Source organism: Mesoplodon bidens (genome assembly GCF_964165515.1).
Source record: "Mesoplodon bidens genome assembly, chromosome: 10".
Lineage (NCBI taxonomy): Eukaryota > Metazoa > Chordata > Mammalia > Artiodactyla > Ziphiidae > Mesoplodon > Mesoplodon bidens.
Genome location: NC_138172.1, coordinates 75422202 through 75440007, shown reverse-complemented (window position 1 = coordinate 75440007; position 17806 = coordinate 75422202). Strand labels below are relative to the sequence as shown.

The 17806-nt window shown below is 52.4% G+C and overlaps 1 protein-coding gene across 2 annotated transcripts; it reads left to right on the top strand.

The window, feature by feature from the left end:
- Positions 1–122: 122 nt before the first annotated feature.
- Positions 123–17711, top strand: DRC5 (dynein regulatory complex subunit 5). 2 transcript variants are annotated; one of them, XM_081246223.1, is made up of 5 exons: positions 123–372; positions 9651–10023; positions 10988–11556; positions 15119–15568; positions 17482–17711. In XM_081246223.1, exons 2-5 carry the CDS (start codon positions 9747–9749, stop codon positions 17689–17691), a joined length of 1506 nt encoding a protein of 501 aa, XP_081102349.1. In that variant the 5' UTR covers positions 123–372; positions 9651–9746; the 3' UTR covers positions 17692–17711. The 2 variants fall into 2 exon arrangements, with proteins under 2 accessions (XP_081102349.1, XP_081102350.1); XM_081246224.1 differs by lacking the exon at positions 123–372 and adding an exon at positions 373–396.
- Positions 17712–17806: the final 95 nt, after the last annotated feature.

The window sequence follows — 17806 nt, the reverse complement described above, 5'->3', positions numbered from 1 at the left end:
CATTCGTCATGCCCACCTCCATTTCCACACAAAAGGCTCCGAAAAGGAAGAGCACTGTAGCGGTCCAGGAGCCCTGCCGCCATCCCCCACTCCCCACCTTCCCCCTCAAAAGCCCACCCGTTCCTAAACATGTCCCCAAGACGCACAAAGCGTGCCGCACCGCCAGGGTTCCCACTGCCCGCTTGGCGGCCCCACACAGCGCCTCAGACGGACACTTCTTTGCGTCGACCCTGGGCTAAGGCGCGCTGCAACAACCTTCCAAGAGCAGAGACCGGCTTGCACAAGTGCGCACGCGCACTCGTCGTCTAGGATCCGGCCCCTAGTGACGCAGGGCGTCCCTAACGACCTGCGCCGCGAGGGACCTGCGGGAAGGTGAGCGCCCAGGCCTCCGAAGCGGTGAGGCAACCTCGACCCCGGTCTCCCCTAGCCGGCTGAGCTCCCCCTGCCCCGACTCCCACCCACGGGGCGCGGGAACTCCTCCAGCGTCCTCCCACCCGGCCGAAGTCTGCAGGCTGCCGCAGCCTTGGCTCCATATTTCGCGTGGGGAGAAAGAGCCGGTCTGTACCTACGAGAGGCCCCCAACCCCACCCCCATTTGAAGTGGGATCCGTGCCTCCTAACCCGCTACAGCCACTGCAAATGCCCAGGGTCTGCGAGTCAGGGGAGGGAGTCAGTGAGATGGAGAAAGGGGAAATTGGAGCAAGAATAGGTCGTGGGGGAAAGTAGTCCCAAGCCCCCCGGCCCCAGTCTTCCCATAAAGGCCGACCTCTATTCCCAGCTCCTGCTGGCTGAAGTCCCTCAAGACAACAGACATAAGTGGGCCTGGCCCAAGGGTGTGATAAGACTGTTTCACCAGCCAGAGACCAAGGGTGGTGGACCAGAGCTGTCAGAGAAACTTTTGTGCCCCTCATTTATGATTCTGCAAACTGTGAATTCCCAAATGTGAATGTGCCAGTGACTTGGCCTGAGGTAGGGTCTGATACAGTACGCGTGAAAGGGATCGGCGGGGGGGATGTAGACAAAAGCCCAGGGCCCTGAGGAGAAGCTGGCTGAGAAGGCAGAGGAAGCACCATCAGAGAAGGTGGCGGGGGAGGTGGGGTGAGGGGGCATCAAAGCCCAGCCAGCCCAGAGGGGGCGTCCAAGGCCACAGAGGTGCTCAGGGGCCTAAAGAAGGCCAGGTGCTTCTGCTTCTCAGTTCTGAGGGAGGGAGGTGAGGACCTGGGATGTGGTGAGCAGGAAGGGGAGAGGGCACTCCCTCCCCTAGCATCTTCAACTTTCCCGTTTGGGCAGGCAGGAGGAGCCTCTGCACAAAGTGGTTGGATTTAACTGGGGACTTGAGAAGGATGGAGAAGGTCTGAGAACTTTCTGAGAAGAGGGAATGTGCTGGAGAGTCGAGCATTGAATCCTAGGTCTGGGAGGAGCATGGAGGGCCCGGTGTGGACCAATGGGCAGGAGAGCACAGCTCTGCAGTATCTCTTGGGTCCTCGTGGGGCCTCAAAAGCTTAAGAATACAGGTGATAATCCAGTTTTGCAGAAGGACCCTGTGCCTGGAAGTGACTTAGGGGGTGAGGGAGCCTGGGCTGTTTAGGTCAGCAGCAATGAGGGTAACCCTGGGCTCCACGCTGGAGAGAGTGGAAGGCCCACTGGAAAAGTGCTGTGACGACTGGGTCTAGGGCAATTTAGGAAGCAATCCCAGCACCTCATGATTTGTCTCTGGTTTTGTGCAGAAAAGTAAGGGAGAGCTTAGGACAGACATCAGCTCAAAGCTCAGCTTCTCCACGTACTCACTGTGTGATGCTTAGCAAGTTACTTAAGTTCTCTAAGCCTCTGTTTGCTTTGTTTTCCTGTTTGTGAAATGAGGATAATAGAGTTATCATAATAGTAATCCTCAAAAATAAAATTGAAGGTTTCATAGGCTTACATAGGTACAGCATCTAACATCTTCGTCGTAATATCTAACACAACTACTGAAGCCCGTGAGCCACAACGAATGAAACCTGCACGCCTAGAGCCCATGCTCCACAAGAGAGGCCACCGCAATGAGGAGCCCGCGCACCGCGACAAAGAGTAGCCCCTGCTTGCCACAACTAGGGGAAGCCCGAGCGCAGCAATGAAGACCCAACGCAGCCAAAAATAAATAATGAGGACACTCCTGGCCAAACTGAGACATCTCATCACTTTTTTTAAAATTTATTATTTTTTAGGCTGTGTTGGGTCTTTCTTGCGCACGGGCTTTCTTTTTAGCTGCTGTGAGTGGGGGCTACTCTTTGTTGCGGTGCTCAGGCTTCTCATTGCAGTGGCTTCTCTTTGCTGCGGAGCACAGGCTCTAGGTGTGCGGGCTTCAGCAGCTGTGGCTCGCAAGCTCTAGAGTGCAGGGTCAGTAGTTGTGGCACACAGGCTTAGTTGCCCTGCGGCATGTGGGATCTTCCCGAACCAGGGCTCGAACCCATGTCCCCTGCATTGGCCAGTGGATTCTCAACCACTGCACCACCAGGGAAGCCCCTCATCACTTTCTGTTGCCTGTGCTTGGGCATGTAAAGAGCAGACCTTAACACCTAACCCTTTGAGTTATAGGTTGAATGTGATTTCAGGACCCTGACGCTGGTCCTGAGGACACAGGGTTGGGACCAGGGAAGGAGGAGGAGGATTTACCTTTCTTCAGGGATTGTGGCCCTGGGTTGGCAGGGTTGATGTTGGAGACATAGCATGTGAGGCCCCACAAGCCCATGAGACAGGTGTCAGGAGATGAAAGATCACTGGGTTGTCCCCACTTTCCCATCTGAGGGCAGGGTGTGCCCTTAGAGGGGGACACAGATGGTGGCACAAGAGGCACTCACTCTCGGTGGCACTCACCTTTCTGGAACGTCAAGAGGATTCCTGCCCCAGAGAAGGACAGAGTCTTGAACACCCTCCCGGTCTTCAAACTCTGGGATTCTCTGACAGCCCCACTGGCTCCCCAGGGAGAGAAGGCTCCAGAAGGGAAGGTACCCACTCTGCCACTTCTGGGGCTGTGCTCTATGGGCCCTTGGGGGCTGTGGGAGGCTGGCTAATGGGTGTCTACCCATCCACAGGCTTCTAGGGAAGATAGTGTCACTAGAACCACCCCCAGCTGCAGACTGGTGATGCCCAGGCCAGACTAAGGCTGCCCTGAGAAGGAGGAGGAGTTACCTCAGTTCTCCTGGCTTCTCATTCTCCTGTGACGCCTCCCCAGTCCCCCCAACTCAGCGGTGCATTCTCCTTGCCCCCTTCCCAACTTTGCTTTTTGGACCTGAAACTCACTTACACCGAGGTGTGGACGACTGATAAGAGGGGAGATATATCTATATCCCCTTTCTGACTTAAACTGTAAGATAGGATAATATATTGCATGACCTACATTTTTTTAAAGTTTGCTACATTAATATCAGTATATATTTCATAATTTACTATGCTTCTGTTTGACCTAAAATGATGAGATGCATTTTCATAATTTTTTTTTTTTTTTTTGCGGTACGCGGGCCTCTCACTGTTGTGGCCTCTCCCGTTGCGGAGCACAGGCTCCGGATGCGCAGGCTCAGCGGCCATGGCTCACGGGCCCAGCCACTCCACGGCATGTGGGATCCTCCCGGACCGGGGCACAAACCCGTGTCCCCTGCATCGGCAGGCGGACTCTCAACCACTGCGCCACCAGGGAAGCCCTACTATGCTTTTGTTTGACCTAAAACAATGAGTTCAGTGAATACCCTGGCGGTCCAGTGGTTAGGACTCAGCGCTTTCACTGCCATGGACCAGGTTCAATCCCTGGTTGGGGAACTAAGATTACGCTAGCGGCATGGCCCGGCCAAAAAATAAAATAAATAAATAAGTAAATAGCAGTTCAAGGTTAACATAGGGATATATACACACGCATGTATGGACTGTGAAGATTTCAGTTCATTAGGGAGGAAATGCATTTTAATATAACAGGGATGAAAGCCTCATGTTAGGGACCTGAAATTCCCATAGTGGGGTGCCAAAACCCAGCCTGGGGAGACCCTCCCTGACAGATCCCTGGGACGCCTGCTTCCCAGGGAACAAGAACAGGCTTTTTCTTTCCTAGTGGAGGCAGGGGAAGTGACTGGAAGAGCAGGGCACTTTGGATAGAGGCAACCAAGGCCCTGACCCTGGCCCCAGCCCTCCTAGATATCCGGGGACTCGTTACTTCCTGGTCTGGTCTTCAGTTTCTTCATCCATAAAATGGGGGTGAGAAGCCTGCCCTGACTCAGTGTAGAGAAGCATTCTGAAAGAAACTTGTAACTGTTAAGTGCTGATACTGTCCTGTGGCTGGGGAGATGGGAGATGAGGTCGGAGGCTCAGGTGGTCGGGAGAGGAACAGGCCTTTGGAGCTAGACGTCAGGCCAGGTGAGTAATAGCCTGGCGGCCCCTGGCCAACCCATTGAACTAGTTCATCTACCGATTTAGGATTTTTCCTGTAATTTCATTCACCAAATGGTGAACCACCCAAATGGTCAGGACCCTTTGGTCACAAAGGGGCAGAAACCCAACTCTTAGCTTCAGCAAAAGGGACTTGTCAGAAGGCTGTCGAGTTAGGTCTCAGAACTGAAGGAAGCCCTCAGAGGGCCCTCGGGGACGAGGCCTGGGGACCAGAGGTGCCCAGCGTGCTCTGTCCACCTCCCATTCCTACTGGTCTCCACCAGGCAGCATTTCCTCCTGCCTCAGACAGGCCTTTTCCATGTGAAGGGAAACAGCTTCCAGCAGCAGGGGATCCGTATCCTTCAAGGACATATGTCCTTTTGTCTACCTCCACTTGGACAAGTCCCAAGAAGGACTCTGATTGGCTTACATCAGGTGCACCCCTGAACCAATCACTCTGACCAATACAGGGCACTCCTATTGGCCAGAATCTATGATCAGAGGAGGTGGGGCAGCCCCAATCACCAGCTGCCTCCCCAGCAGACCTGACACTGGGTTAGGGATTAGAGACGAAAATGAGTAAGAAATTGTCCCCACACCGGGAGGAGCCCACAGTCTAGTGTGGGTGTGGGGAGAGGGTGGTCAGTCACCACCGAAGTGACACAGGTACTGGGGTGGGGGGGTCTGACAAAGGGAAGGTGGGGCACAAGAGAAGCTAAAAGGCTCCAGAGGGAAAATGGTGCTTGAGCTCAGGCTCACAAGACCAGTGAGGGTCCGTTTCCCAGGCCAAGACCGTGGGAAAGGCATTCCAGGAAGAAGGAGCAGCTTGAGCAAAGGCTGGGTGGCATAGACTGGTCTGCAGGGTTCCAGATGCAGAGAGGAGTTTATTTCAAATAGAGCGTCCGGTCACGGAGGGCCTTCTACACGGAGCTGAGGAAGCTGGGCTGCACCCCATGAGTGGCGGGCTTACACGGAGGCCTGCCACGGCAACTCTGGGAAGGCTAGATGCTGGATGACACACCCAGTGCTGGGCAGCTGCAGCTACAGTCCAGGTGGACAGTGAGGCCCTGAGCTAAGGCTGCAGCAGGAGGGGAGCGGAGGGACCCTGGGGTGGGAGAAGCAGAAGTGAGGGGAAACAGCAGTAACCAGGTGGGGGGCCTGAAGGAGAGAGGTGGTTCCCAGCTTCGGGGTTCAGGCACCTGGAGGGCCCCTGGTACCCCTGGCCGAGGTAGGGAGCCAGGAGGAGCAGCAGCTCGCAGGAGGCACTGAGTTCTCTTGGGGGGCAGGTTGAATCTGCGGGAGCCGGGAGGCAGGCCAGCGGCCCCGAGTCTGGAGCTCAGAGGCGACGGGAGAGCTGCAGCCCAGCAAGAGGACGAAGTGAGGCCGGGCAGCCACAGCTAAACCCTGAGGGCTGGGCCCAGTCAGAGGAGCCTGCGATGGAAGCTTTTGGAGAATGATCCGGAGGCCCCGAGGAGAGTTGAGAGAGTGGCAGCTGCGCAGTGGTTGAGAAGGGCAGGGTCGGGCATGCGGCTTGCGACTTGATACCGTCTTTGTAACATTAGTGCCTGGGAGGCAAGGAGTTCGTCTTGCTCCTTATCATTTGAAACATACTTTGTTTTATATTTGATTGGTTCTCTTTTTTTTTTTGCGGTACGCGGGGGCCTCTCACTGTTGTGGCCTCTCCCGTTGCGGAGCACAGGCTCCGGACGCGCAGGCTCAGCGGCCATGGCTCACGGGCCCAGCCGCTCCGCGGCTTGTGGGATCTTCCCGGACCGGGGCACGAACCCGTGTCCCCTACATCGGCAGGCGGACTCTCAACCACTGCGCCACCAGGGAAGCCCTTGATTGGTTCTTTTAAGTATTTTTTTAAAGCAACTTTTGGAACTAAAATCCTTCTTAGAAGAATCCTCTGTCTGGTAACAATTTGCTTGCCAAAAATATTTTTGTAATGTTGACTTTTAAAAAAAAATTCAGGAAGTGATGAGTGAAAACTATCAACTCTGACCTAATTATGAGGTTAATGTTGTCAATATTTGCCTTAAAGAATGACATCAGACCTCGTGGTATGGAGGTCTCTGTAAACGTTGCAGGACCATAGGAGCTCTTTTTTTCTACCAGTGAAGCATGCTGAGCACATGGAGGGCCGCCCTGCCCCTTCTTTCTGAGGAGGGGGCTCAGGGCCCTGGACCAGCCCTGGGGGGTGTCCTGCAGCGCCCTGCCCGGAGAAGGCTGCAGGCTCCAAACAGCGGCCAGAGCGGTTAGGCCCAGACCTTAGGAAGGGCTGCCAGGTCCTAATGCCTAAGGCAATAGGCAGTGAGAGCAGAGCCACCCTGTTCCAGAGAGCACCCCACCAGGCCCCAGGTGGGGTCTCCCAACATGTGGCTTCCTGAGAGGAAGAAGGGACCACCAACCAGGACGGTGAGGCCTGGCAGTGCTGTGAGAAATGCCTGGAGAGCCAGCTCCCCCGGCCAAGCTGGGTTCTGCTCCCTTGGGCATGGCCCACAGGGTGTCCTGGGATGCATCTGGGACTAAGGGGAATACCGGCATGTCTTAGGCCGGAACTGTGGAGGGAGCCCCAGGCGTCCAGGTGCGGAGCTGGCAGGAACAGGGCTGGCCTGTTGTCCCTTTCCTCCTCCTCTTGCCCAGACTGCCAGGCTCCTCATCCTTCTATCCAGACCCGAACACCACCACCACCTTGCCCTTCACGTGTCCCCTGGAGACAGGGAAGGGCCTCACTCAAAGACACCATCTGAGGTCGGCACTCAAGAAGCAGGTCTCTAGGGCTTTCCCTCCCCAGCCCAAGACCCCTGTCCCTCAGAACGCCTTTATCCTCCACACACCCCTTCCAGTACTCTTGTCAAATATTATCAAATACCTCTGGGGAATCTCCACCACAGCCTGCATAGGAAGATATTACTATCCCCTTTTACAGATAAGGAAACTGGAGCTCAGATAAACTAAGTAACTTGGCCGAGGTCACACAGCAAGTCACTGGCAAAGCCAGAAATGCAAAGTCATCTGGTGCCTCCAAGCAGCAACCCCTCCCAGCCATACCCTCTGAAGGACCATTAGTCAAAAAGCACCAGCTGCTTATTCCACAATTCTGGACCCAATCTGTTTGTCAATTTGCATTTGATTTGCATAAGTGTGCCACAAAAATACATAGATATCTTCCTTACACTGCCCCCTCCTGCCTCTCTCTCTCTCCCTCCTCTCTCTCTAACACACACACACACACACACACACACACACACACACACACAGCCAGGCTCTTCCTCCTTGAGATGCCTGGAGGACCAGGGAGCACCATCTGGTCCCCTCCATCTGCCAAGGACACCTTTGCTGGTTCAGATTGTCCTTCCCACCAGCCACTACACAGTGCATCGAGTCAGGGAGCAAACCCAGAGCACGAGCTGTGTGCCGGGCTGAGCGGCCCCTGTTCCGCCTGCAGTCTCGGGGCAGGGACACCTGCAGCAAGGGTGCAGGAATGGACAAATGGAAGGGCGGGGGCAGCCCCGGACACATTCTCTGTCTTCTGACTTCAGCCCCAGATTTAGCTGCCTTGTCGCCTCCCACTCCTTCCCGCTGCCGTCTGGAATGCCCGGAGGCTGGGAGAACTAGGAAGACTGGGATGGGGAGATTGAAGGGAGGGAGCCGAGCTGGAGCCCTCAGAGGGAAGAGGAAAAGGTGCTGGCACCCTGGGCAGGGCATGAGTCCAGTTTCCCTTCTCCTTCCCCTCTCTCCTGTACCACCCAGAACAGTAGCCACTAGCCATCAGATTTTAAAGGCTTAATATAAATACATACATAATAATAATTTTCATATTGATTACTTATTTAAGCGATAATATTTTGTTCATATTGGGTTAAACAAAACTAATTTCACTTGTTTTCTCTTTTTTAAGGTCTGTGCGAGAAATTTTTTTTGTATTAATTTAATTTTATTCAATGCCTATTATTTGAGAGACAACATAGTATCTTTTTTTTTTTTTAAAGACACCAATTGTACTTGAACATTTGTTACTTTTTTTTTTTTAATTTATTTATTTACTTTTGGCTGTGTTGGGTCTTCGTTTCTGTGCGAGGGCTTTCTCTAGTTGTGGCAAGCGGGGGGCACTCTTCATCGCGGTGCGCGGGCCCCTCACTATCGCGGCCTCTCTTGTTGCGGAGCACAGGCTCCAGACACGCAGGCTCAGTAGTTGTGGCTCACGGGCCTAGTTGCTCCGCGGCATGTGGGATCTTCCCAGACCAGGGCTCGAACCCGTGTCCCCTGCATTAGCAGGCAGATTCTCAACCACTGCGCCACCAGGGAAGCCCTTTTTTTTTTTTTTTTTTTGCGGTACACGGGCCTCTCACTGTTGTGGCCTCTCCCGTTGCGGAGCACAGGCTCCGGACACACAGGCTCAGCGGCCATGGCTCATGGGCCCAGCCGCTCCGCGGCATGTGGGACCTTCCCAGACCGGGGCACGAACCCGCGTCCCCTGCATCGGTAGGCGGACTCTCAACCCCTGCGCCACCAGGGAAGCCCATTGTGCGAGAAATTTTTAAATAGTATATGTGGCTTGCATTTTGGCATTCATTATATTTCTGTTTGTATGTTTCTATTGGCCAGTGCTGTTCTCGACCCCATCCTCTTGGTCAGGCAGTTGCTGTTCTGTAAAATACTTTGTGCAGGGAGCTGTTTTGAACTAAATGGTTCTTTATCATACCCCAGTCTTTTGGCCCAACTTGATAGACTGAGTTTAAATCCACCTGTGTTATTTATAAGCTTTGTGACATTGGGCATATCAGTTAACCTCCCTGTGCTTCAGTTTCACATCAGAAAAATGAGTCTATCAGTGCCTATCTCAAAAAGGCTTTTGTGAGAATCAAATGAGCTGATATGCATAAAAAACTAAAAACAGGGTCCAGCATCCAGCAATTGCTTGTAATTGCTGTGTAGCTATTCCTGTCTAAACTGTGGGGCTATTGCTTGCTACAGTTTTACGTGTCACAGTAGGCTCTGCCTCCTTGGATGCATCATGTTTATTCACTCCTCCCGATCAGCTTACTGGTAATTGTTAGCCTCATTTCACAGAGGAAGCGTCTGAAACTCAGAAAGTTTCAGTAACTGGCCCAAGGCCACCCAGCTAGTGGGATTTGCACCTGGATTTGCTCTAATCCAGAGATTGACCCTTAAGAACCACCCCGGCTATGTCTCTTGGTAAAAGCCCACCAAGACCCTCCAAAGTAACAACTCCATCCCTTCCTCTTGCTCCAGGTTCCCGCCTGCATCCAGGACCCACCTGTCTGAGAAACTCCCTGTCACAAGGCCATCACCAAGAGGCCACTTGTCCCTGTGTTGTCAGTCCCCAGCATGGAGGAAACCCAGATAACACCCTCACTGTCGGTCCCCAGCTGGTCCTCAATCTCCACCCAGGACCAGTCCTCCACTGCCGGCCAAGCTTCGAGCACAGGCCCACAGCCCTCAAAGTCCTCTGTCATCCCACCCCCAGTGAAGTCCAAGGGCCCGAGTTCCGGGGCTGGGGTACGTCGGATGCGCAGGATCATCGCTGAGGATGCTGAGTGGTCAGTGGCCATTGTGCCCCTCCTCACAGAACTCTGCATTCAACACATTGTCAAGAACTTCCAGAGTGAGTCTGTCCCTGCCTCGGTCGGGAGAGAAGGCCAGGAGTGGGGCCCAGTGGGCGGGGACTGCCTGGAGGTGAGGCCTCAGAGCCGGGTCCTGGGGCAGCCCCTGCCCTCCCACACAGCATCCTCATCCCCACTCAGCACCTCCCTTCCCCCCTCCCCAGAGGCCAGGACAGTTTCTCTGGCCGTCCCCACTTCCAGGTCCCACCAGGCTCCCACACACACTGTGCCCTCCATGCCTATGCCTGTTCCTCACCTTTCCCACTCTCTCCAACAAAGCCCAGCCCAAGCCATACCTACCTCCTCCTCCAGAAAGCCCTCCCTGATTGACCGTCCTCCACTCTCTCGGAGTCTTCCATGGCGTGTATAGGTTCTTGGTTTGTTCTGTACTTTAGTCTCTGTAAATGTTCATCCTTTTCAAAGATGAGTTGCCAACCTCTCTTACCAGATGGGGAGCTCTCTGAGGACAGGGCCATCATTTTGTCTACAGCACTTGTCACCACCAGACCTACAATATATTCATCTAACTTGTTTATAGTCTGCCTCTGTTCACTCTTGTATCCTCAGCACTTAGAACGGTGTGTGGTGCATAGTAGGTGCTCAAAAAAACATTTTGTTTTGAAATGAATGAATCAAATCAAACTGGGAGCCTCTGAAGTCAGGGATTGTCTCCTCTACTAGATTAAGGAATGACTGAGGGCTGGACCTGAGATTCTGCCTCAGACTGGGAGCTCCCTGAGACCAAATGCTAAGACATCTACCTTCAACTGGGAACAACCCAGAGTCAGGGGTGATGTCTCCCTCCTCAGATTGAGCCTCCCTGAGAATAAAGTCTGCCTCCTCTCTCAAACTGGGCTTCCCTAAAGACCGGGGGTCTTCCCTTTCCTGGGTGCCCCCAGACAGGCTCAGCTCAGGGTAGCATGTGCAGCGTCCCCAACACTGTGACTCCTATTTCTGTTCCCAAAGACAACCCTATCCTGAAGCAGCTGCTCCCAGAGCATCAGAAGAAGGTCCTGAACCGCCTGTCCCCCGACCTGCCGCTGGCTGTGACCGCCAACCTGATAGAGGATGAGAACTACTGGCGCCGCTGCTGCACGCAACGCTGGCCCGTGTGCCGCGTGGATGAGCACGGCGGCAGCTGGAAGCGCATGTTCTTCGAGCTGCACCTGGAGAACCTGCTGAAGCACTTCATCCCAAGCACCACGGACCCCGAGGTGATCCTCAGCCTGCTGCCGCTCTGCAGGAACTACGTGCACACGATCCGGGTGGATCAGTTCCTTCCGCCCGTGCAGCTCCCGCCCCCACTTCGGGGCGGGGATCAGTCCGACTCCGGCAGTGAAGGAGAGATGGAGGAGCCGGCCACGGACCACTACCAACTGGGCGACCTGGTGGCTGGCCTGAGGCACCTGGAGGAGCTGGACCTGGTGTATGGTGTCAAGGACTGTGGCATGAACTTCGAGTGGAACCTCTTCCTCTTCACCTACCGCGACTGCCACTCCCTGGCGGCCACAGTCAAGGCATGCCACACCCTCAAGGTACCACCTGCCATTCTCAGCATCTCTCTGATTCCCTCTTCCCTTCCCTTTCTCTTGTATCCCCACCTTCTTCTCCTATTTCCTTCTCGCTCATTGACCAAGTGTCCTTTTTCTTTCTTTCTTTTTTTCTTTTTGGCTGCGTTGGGTCTTCGTCACTGGGCGCGGGCTTTCTCTAGTTGCAGTGAGCAGGGGCTGCTCTTCGTTGCGGTGCGTGGGCTTCTCATTGCGGTGGCTTTTTTTGTTGCCGAGCACAGGCTCTAGGCACGCAGGCTTCAGTAGTTGCAGCACTCGGGCTCAGTAGTTGCGACACATGGGTCCTAGAGCGCAGGCTCAGTAGTTGGGGCGCACGGGCTTAATTGCTCCTCGGCATGTGGCATCTTCCTGGACCAGGGCTCAAACCCGTGTCCCCTGCATTGGCAGGCGGATTCTTAACCACTGCGCCACCAGGGAAGTCCCTGACCAAGTGTCCTTTTATGCACTCTGCACCAAGCTGGGTTCTGGGGATGCAGAGATGCACAAGGCACTGCCCTGCCCATTCACCAGCCATTTAGTCATCCAACACACATCTGCACTCCAGGCCCTGTCCTAGGTGCTGAAGATTCAATCATGAGCACAATTATACCATTTGTGCCCTCCAGCTAACAGTCTGGTGGGGATAAAAGGCAGTAATCAGCAATCATATAAATGTAAAATTGCAACTCGAACAGAGTTGCCAGATTTACCAAATAAAAATATAGGACATCCAGTTAAATTTGAATTTCAGATGCACAACGAATATTTTTTTAGTTTAAGTATGTCCCAAATATTCTGGTTGGAAGAGAGAGAGCCTGCCAAGAAATCAGAGGTGGGAGGGAAGAAGGACACAGCACTGTGTCCCCAGAGCAGAGGGAGGGGTGCTTTTCAAGAAAGGGGTGAGCAGCAGGGAAGTGGGATGGAGCTGAGGACCAGATTTAGCAAACTTGGAGGTCACTGGGCAGAAGCTGTGTCAGTGGAGTGCCAGGAGCAGAGGCCAGATTGGAGTGGTTTATGGAGAGAGTGGGAAGTGAGGAAACGGAATGACCATGATCAGCTTTTTCAAGAACTTGGCTGTGAATGGGGGAGAAAGGTAGAGCAGTAACAGATGAGGGGGTTAGGTTTTCTTAGGAAGAAATTTGCACGTGTTTAAAAACAATGTATAAAAACAAAAATAAACAAATGGAACCTAATCAAACGTATAAGCTTTTGCACAGCAAAGGAAACCATAAACAAAATGAAAAGACGACCTACAGACTGGGAGAAAATAGTTGCAAATGACGCAACCAACAAGGGCTTAATTTCCAAAATATACAAACAGCTCATACAACTTAATAACCAAAAAACAACCCAATCAAAAAATGGGCAGAAGACCTAAAAAGACATTTCTCCAAAGAAGACATACAGATGGCCAACAGACACATGAAAATATGCTCAACTTCGCTAATTATTAGAGAAATGAAATCAAAACTACAGTGAGGTATCACCTCACACCAGTCAGCATGGCCATCATTTAAAAGTCTACAAATAATAAATGCTGGAGAGGGTGTGGAGAAAAGGGAACCCTCCTACATTCATTGCTGGTGGGAATGTAAATTGGTACAGCCACTGTGGAGAACAGTATGGAGGTTCGTTTAAAAACTAAAAATACAGTTACCATATGATTCAGCTATCCCACTCTTGGGCATGTATCCAGAGAAAACTCTAATTCGAAAAGATATATGCACCCCAGTGTTCACAGTTGCATTATCTACAATAGCCAAGACATGGAAGCAACCTAAATGAATGAATAAAGAAGATGTGGTATATATAAACAATGGAATACTACTTAGCCGTAAAAAAAGAATAAAATAATGCCATTTGCAGCTACATGGATGGACCTAGAGATTATCATGCTAAGTGAAGTAGGTCAAACAAAGTCAAATACCATATGATATCACTTATATGTGGAATCTAAGATATGATACAAGATATTTACAAGACAGAAATAGACTCACAGACATTGAAAACAAACTTATGGTTACCAAAGGAGAAGGGGTGTGGGAGGGATAAATTAGGAGTTTGGGATTAACAGATACACACTATTATATATAAAATAGATAAGGTCCTACTGTATAGCTCAGGGAACTGTATTCAATATCCTGTAACAAACCACAATGGAAAAGAATATGAAAAAGAATCACTTTGCTGTACCCCAGAAACTAACACAACATTATAAATCAACTATACTTAAATAAAATAAGGAAAAATGAAAAATAAAAAAAACAAAAGTAAAAAATGAAACCAATGTAAAGCTCCACCCAATTGCAAGAAAGGAGCTGAGTACAGGAGAGAGGCACAGGTTCATTGACCAAGGAAGGTTCCTGAGAAGACAGGAAGAACGGGGTCTAGGGATGAGGTAGGGCGGTTGGCTCCAGGCAGAGGGGAGAGTGGATGCGGTGGGTTGCAGTGGATTTATGTTTGGGATTAGGAAAAGGAAGGGTTCCTACTCAATGGCTGAGGAGACCCACCTCAGGCTGTAGGGTGAGGGGCTGGAGAAGGTTGAAATCGTTGTTGTTGTAGATTATGAGAGAGTGTATTGTCCAGAGAAGCAGAGTTGAGTTGGCACTCAGCACTGAGGGCCTACTGGTGGTTCCAGTGATACCAGCCAGTCCTGTGATGTGACATTTTCCATCACATCAGTTGCTTGGGCCCAGACATACAGAAAATAGAGTGGGGTTGATCCACAGTTGGAGCTTTGCCAGATAGAGGCAATAAAAAAGAGGGACAAAAGATTCTGAGCTGGCTAAGAGGGATGTAGAGAGAGGAGAGGACTGAAGGATGGGGAGGCCAGCCACTCAGGTCTCAAGGCAGAGGGAGCAGTGGTCCAAGCCAGTGAAAAGGAAAGGGACAGGGGTCCCACCTCCGATATTCATAATGCTAGTCCCACCCCCTTTCTTTTATCTTTTTTCTTCATCCCCTCCATCTACTGTTTCTCAACATTTCCCACTTTCTCCCTGGTTCTTACGCTGGCACTCTCCTTCAAAGAGTTCCTCTCCTTGCCGCGGTGGAGCTTAGCTGGCTGAGGAGGGTGCAGTGAGGGGCTGCGGCATCCAACAGACCTGGATTCAAAACCTGCCTCCGCAGCTTAATCATTGTGTGACTCTGGGCAAATGATGTATCCGCTCAAAGCCTCCATTTTCTACTGTAAAATGGAGAGAACTTGTTCCATCTCACTGGGATGCTGAGGGTTAGAGATATGGCTATGGAATGTTCTAGCAGCATGCCCAGCACATAGTCATTTCTCAATAAGTGGTAGTCTTTTCCCCCTACTAGCTGCCACCAATTCTGCACTACTGTGTCATGCTGGGTAGGCTGCCCTGCCCAAGAACCAGCCAGGTGGCCGAACCCCTCATCCGTTACCGCTCTACCTTTCTCCCCCTTCCCAGCCAAGTTCTTGAAAGAGCAGAACTCCTCCTCCCTGGGGCTCCCTCCTCTACCTGCAGGAGGTAGGTAGGCAGGCAGATTATTCCAGGTTGCAGGGTGCTGTGGCCCCTCTACCTGCCCACAGATCTTCAGGCTGACCCGAAGCAAGGTGGACGACGACAAGGCCCGCATCCTAATCTGCAGCCTCCTGGACCACGCGGCCCTGGAGGAGCTGGACCTGTCACACAACCTCATCGGAGACCGGGGCGCACGCGCCGCCGCCAAGCTGCTGGGCCACAGCCGCCTGCGCGTGCTCAACCTCGCCAACAACCAGGTGCGCGCGCCCGGCGCCCAGTCGCTGGCTCACGCCCTGGCGCACAACAGCAGCCTCATCTCCCTCAACCTGCGCCTCAACTGCATCGAGGATGAGGGCGGCCAGGCGCTCGCCCACGCCCTGCAGACGAACAAGTGCCTCACCACACTGCACCTCGGGGGCAACGAGCTGTCCGAGCCCACGGCCACGCTCCTTTCCCAGGTGCTGCCCATCAACACCGCGCTCAGGAGCATCAACCTGTGCTGTGACCACATCGGGCCGGTGAGCCACCGCTTCTGGGACAGGCAGGGCCAAGGGGAGGCCCTGGGGCCTTGGCAGGCGGGAGTGAGTCCGATCGCTACGGGGTGCCTAGGGGATCATTGTTAGCATCACCGCCCTTACCGGGTTCTCACCCCAGCTCTGCCATTTAGCCCTTGGTTAAGTTACTTAACCTTTTGGGGCCTCCATCTCCTCCTCTGTAAAATGGGAATAATAATAGCATCTACTTCTAAGTCTTGTTACTAGGAGGATTAAATGAGTTATGCTTGTAAAGCAGTTATCCATTGCAGGCACTGGCTAGGTCCTCAGTAACTGCTAGCTGTTTCTATTACTCGGGGTTCTATAGTATGGATACTGGGTGCCTATGTTAGGCACCCAGTATCCATTCGTTATTCTTTAACCCTCGCGGTTATCTAGTAAAATGTGTATTCTTTTTTTTTTTTTTTAATTTATTTATTTATTTTTGGCTATGTTGGGTCTTCATTGCTGTGCACGGGCTTTCTCTAGTTACGGAGCGGTGGCGGGGGGGCCACTCTTTGTTGTGGTGCACAGGCTTCTCACTGCAGTGGCTTCTCTTGTTGCGGAGCACGGGCTCTAGGAGCACAGGCTTCAGTAGCTGTGGCACGCGGGCTCCGTAGTTGTGGCGCATGGGCTTAGTTGCTCCGCGGCATGTGGGATCTTCCTGGAGCAGGGCTTGAAGCCATGTCTCCTGCATTAGCAGGCAGACTCTTAACCACCGTGCCACCAGGGAAGCCCAAAATGTGTATTCTTAACCCCACTTTACAGATGGAAAACGGAACCTCAGCGAGGTTAGTGAGTTGCCCGAGAGCATCCAGTCAGGCTGAAAACCTGGATCCTTTCCAATAGACAATGTCTTTCAAATCTTGACCAAGTCTCAGAGTCAGAAATGCAATGACCATGAACACCTAGTGAACGTGTACATCAGTATAACATACTTGAAAGTTACTTGTACTGCTTGTGAGATTTCCTTTATAATGTACACGGCTTCATTTAAAACACAAAAATGCTTCTCTGACCCATTGAATTGACTTTGCAACACGCTGTCGGGTCACAGCCTTAGAACAGCAGCATTCTGCCTCCCAATGTGGAATGTTTCACATTAGGCCTGGCCCACCCAACCCAGAAGGGGCTGGAGCTGTAGGAACTAGCGAGGACAGCCCTCCATGTACTCCACTTAGGGCCCTGCACCCTCTACCAAACCTCCCCCGAGGACGGTCTTGCTCACATAGACGCTGTCTCCGGAGGGGGCGCTCTTGGCTACCAGTAACAGAAAGCCTATCCAGAAAATGGCTTAAACAAGAGGAATATTCATTGTGTCCCATAATCAGAAGCCCGGGGGAAGGGGGCTCTGGGCTTGGTGAGATCCTTGGCTCAGCACCATCCTCTGCTCTGCCTACCTAACCACACAGCCACGTCCTCTCTTGTGCGACTCTCATGAGCCCAAGATGGTGGCTGCATTTTCCATTGGGCCACGCTCAGAGGCAGAAAAAGAGAGACCACTACTCTCTTTTGTTCTCTTTTATGAGGAGAAACTTCCCAGAAGTCACTCCCTCCAAACTTCCTCCTCGTATCTCACGAGCCAGATTTCTCTCATATGCTCATGGCTGAACCAGAGGAGCGGAATTGCCATCACTGACATAGCACCATGTTTTTCAAACCATTGGGGTTGAAAAATCAATTTAGTGAACTTTGAGCACCATTTTTCTCAGGGAATAGGATGGAACAGGATAGAATAGGATAGAAAATGTCAGTGCCACACAAATAGGTTAAGAATTGTTTTGTGAAACTGTTGTTTCAGTCACATCTATATAAATATGTGTATGTGTGTACACACCCGTGTGTGTGATCCTGGGTAGTGGCGGCAAGTGATGCTTTCCTTTGTATTCCTGACCCAGGATGGCGGGAAGCAGCTTCTAGAAGGCATGTCAGACAACAAGACCCTCCTGGAGTTTGATTTGCGCCTGTCAGATATCGCCCAGGAGAGCGAGTATCTCATCGGCCAGGCCCTCTGGGCCAACCGCGAAGCAGCCCGCCAGCGGGCCCTGAGTCCCAGCCACTTCACGTCACCAGCCACTGCCAAGGGCCCTGAGAACCCGGTGGGATAAGATGGGGACAGGGCTGGGGCAGTGACCAGACCTGGGTCACTGCCCTAGCCCCATCCCTCATTTCATGCCCCTGCCACGCCTGCTGCAGAGTGTCACACCGGTCTGGAGGGAGTGG

Bases quoted from the DNA above. Each gene is read 5' to 3' on its own strand.
- DRC5 (XM_081246223.1), top strand. From the start codon at position 9,747: ATGGAGGAAACCCAGATAACACCCTCACTGTCGGTCCCCAGCTGGTCC. The intron at 10,024-10,987 runs GTGAGTCTGTCC...CTGTTCCCAAAG, and splicing joins CATTGTCAAGAACTTCCAGA to ACAACCCTATCCTGAAGCAG. The intron at 15,569-17,481 runs GTGAGCCACCGC...TTCCTGACCCAG, and splicing joins GCTGTGACCACATCGGGCCG to GATGGCGGGAAGCAGCTTCT.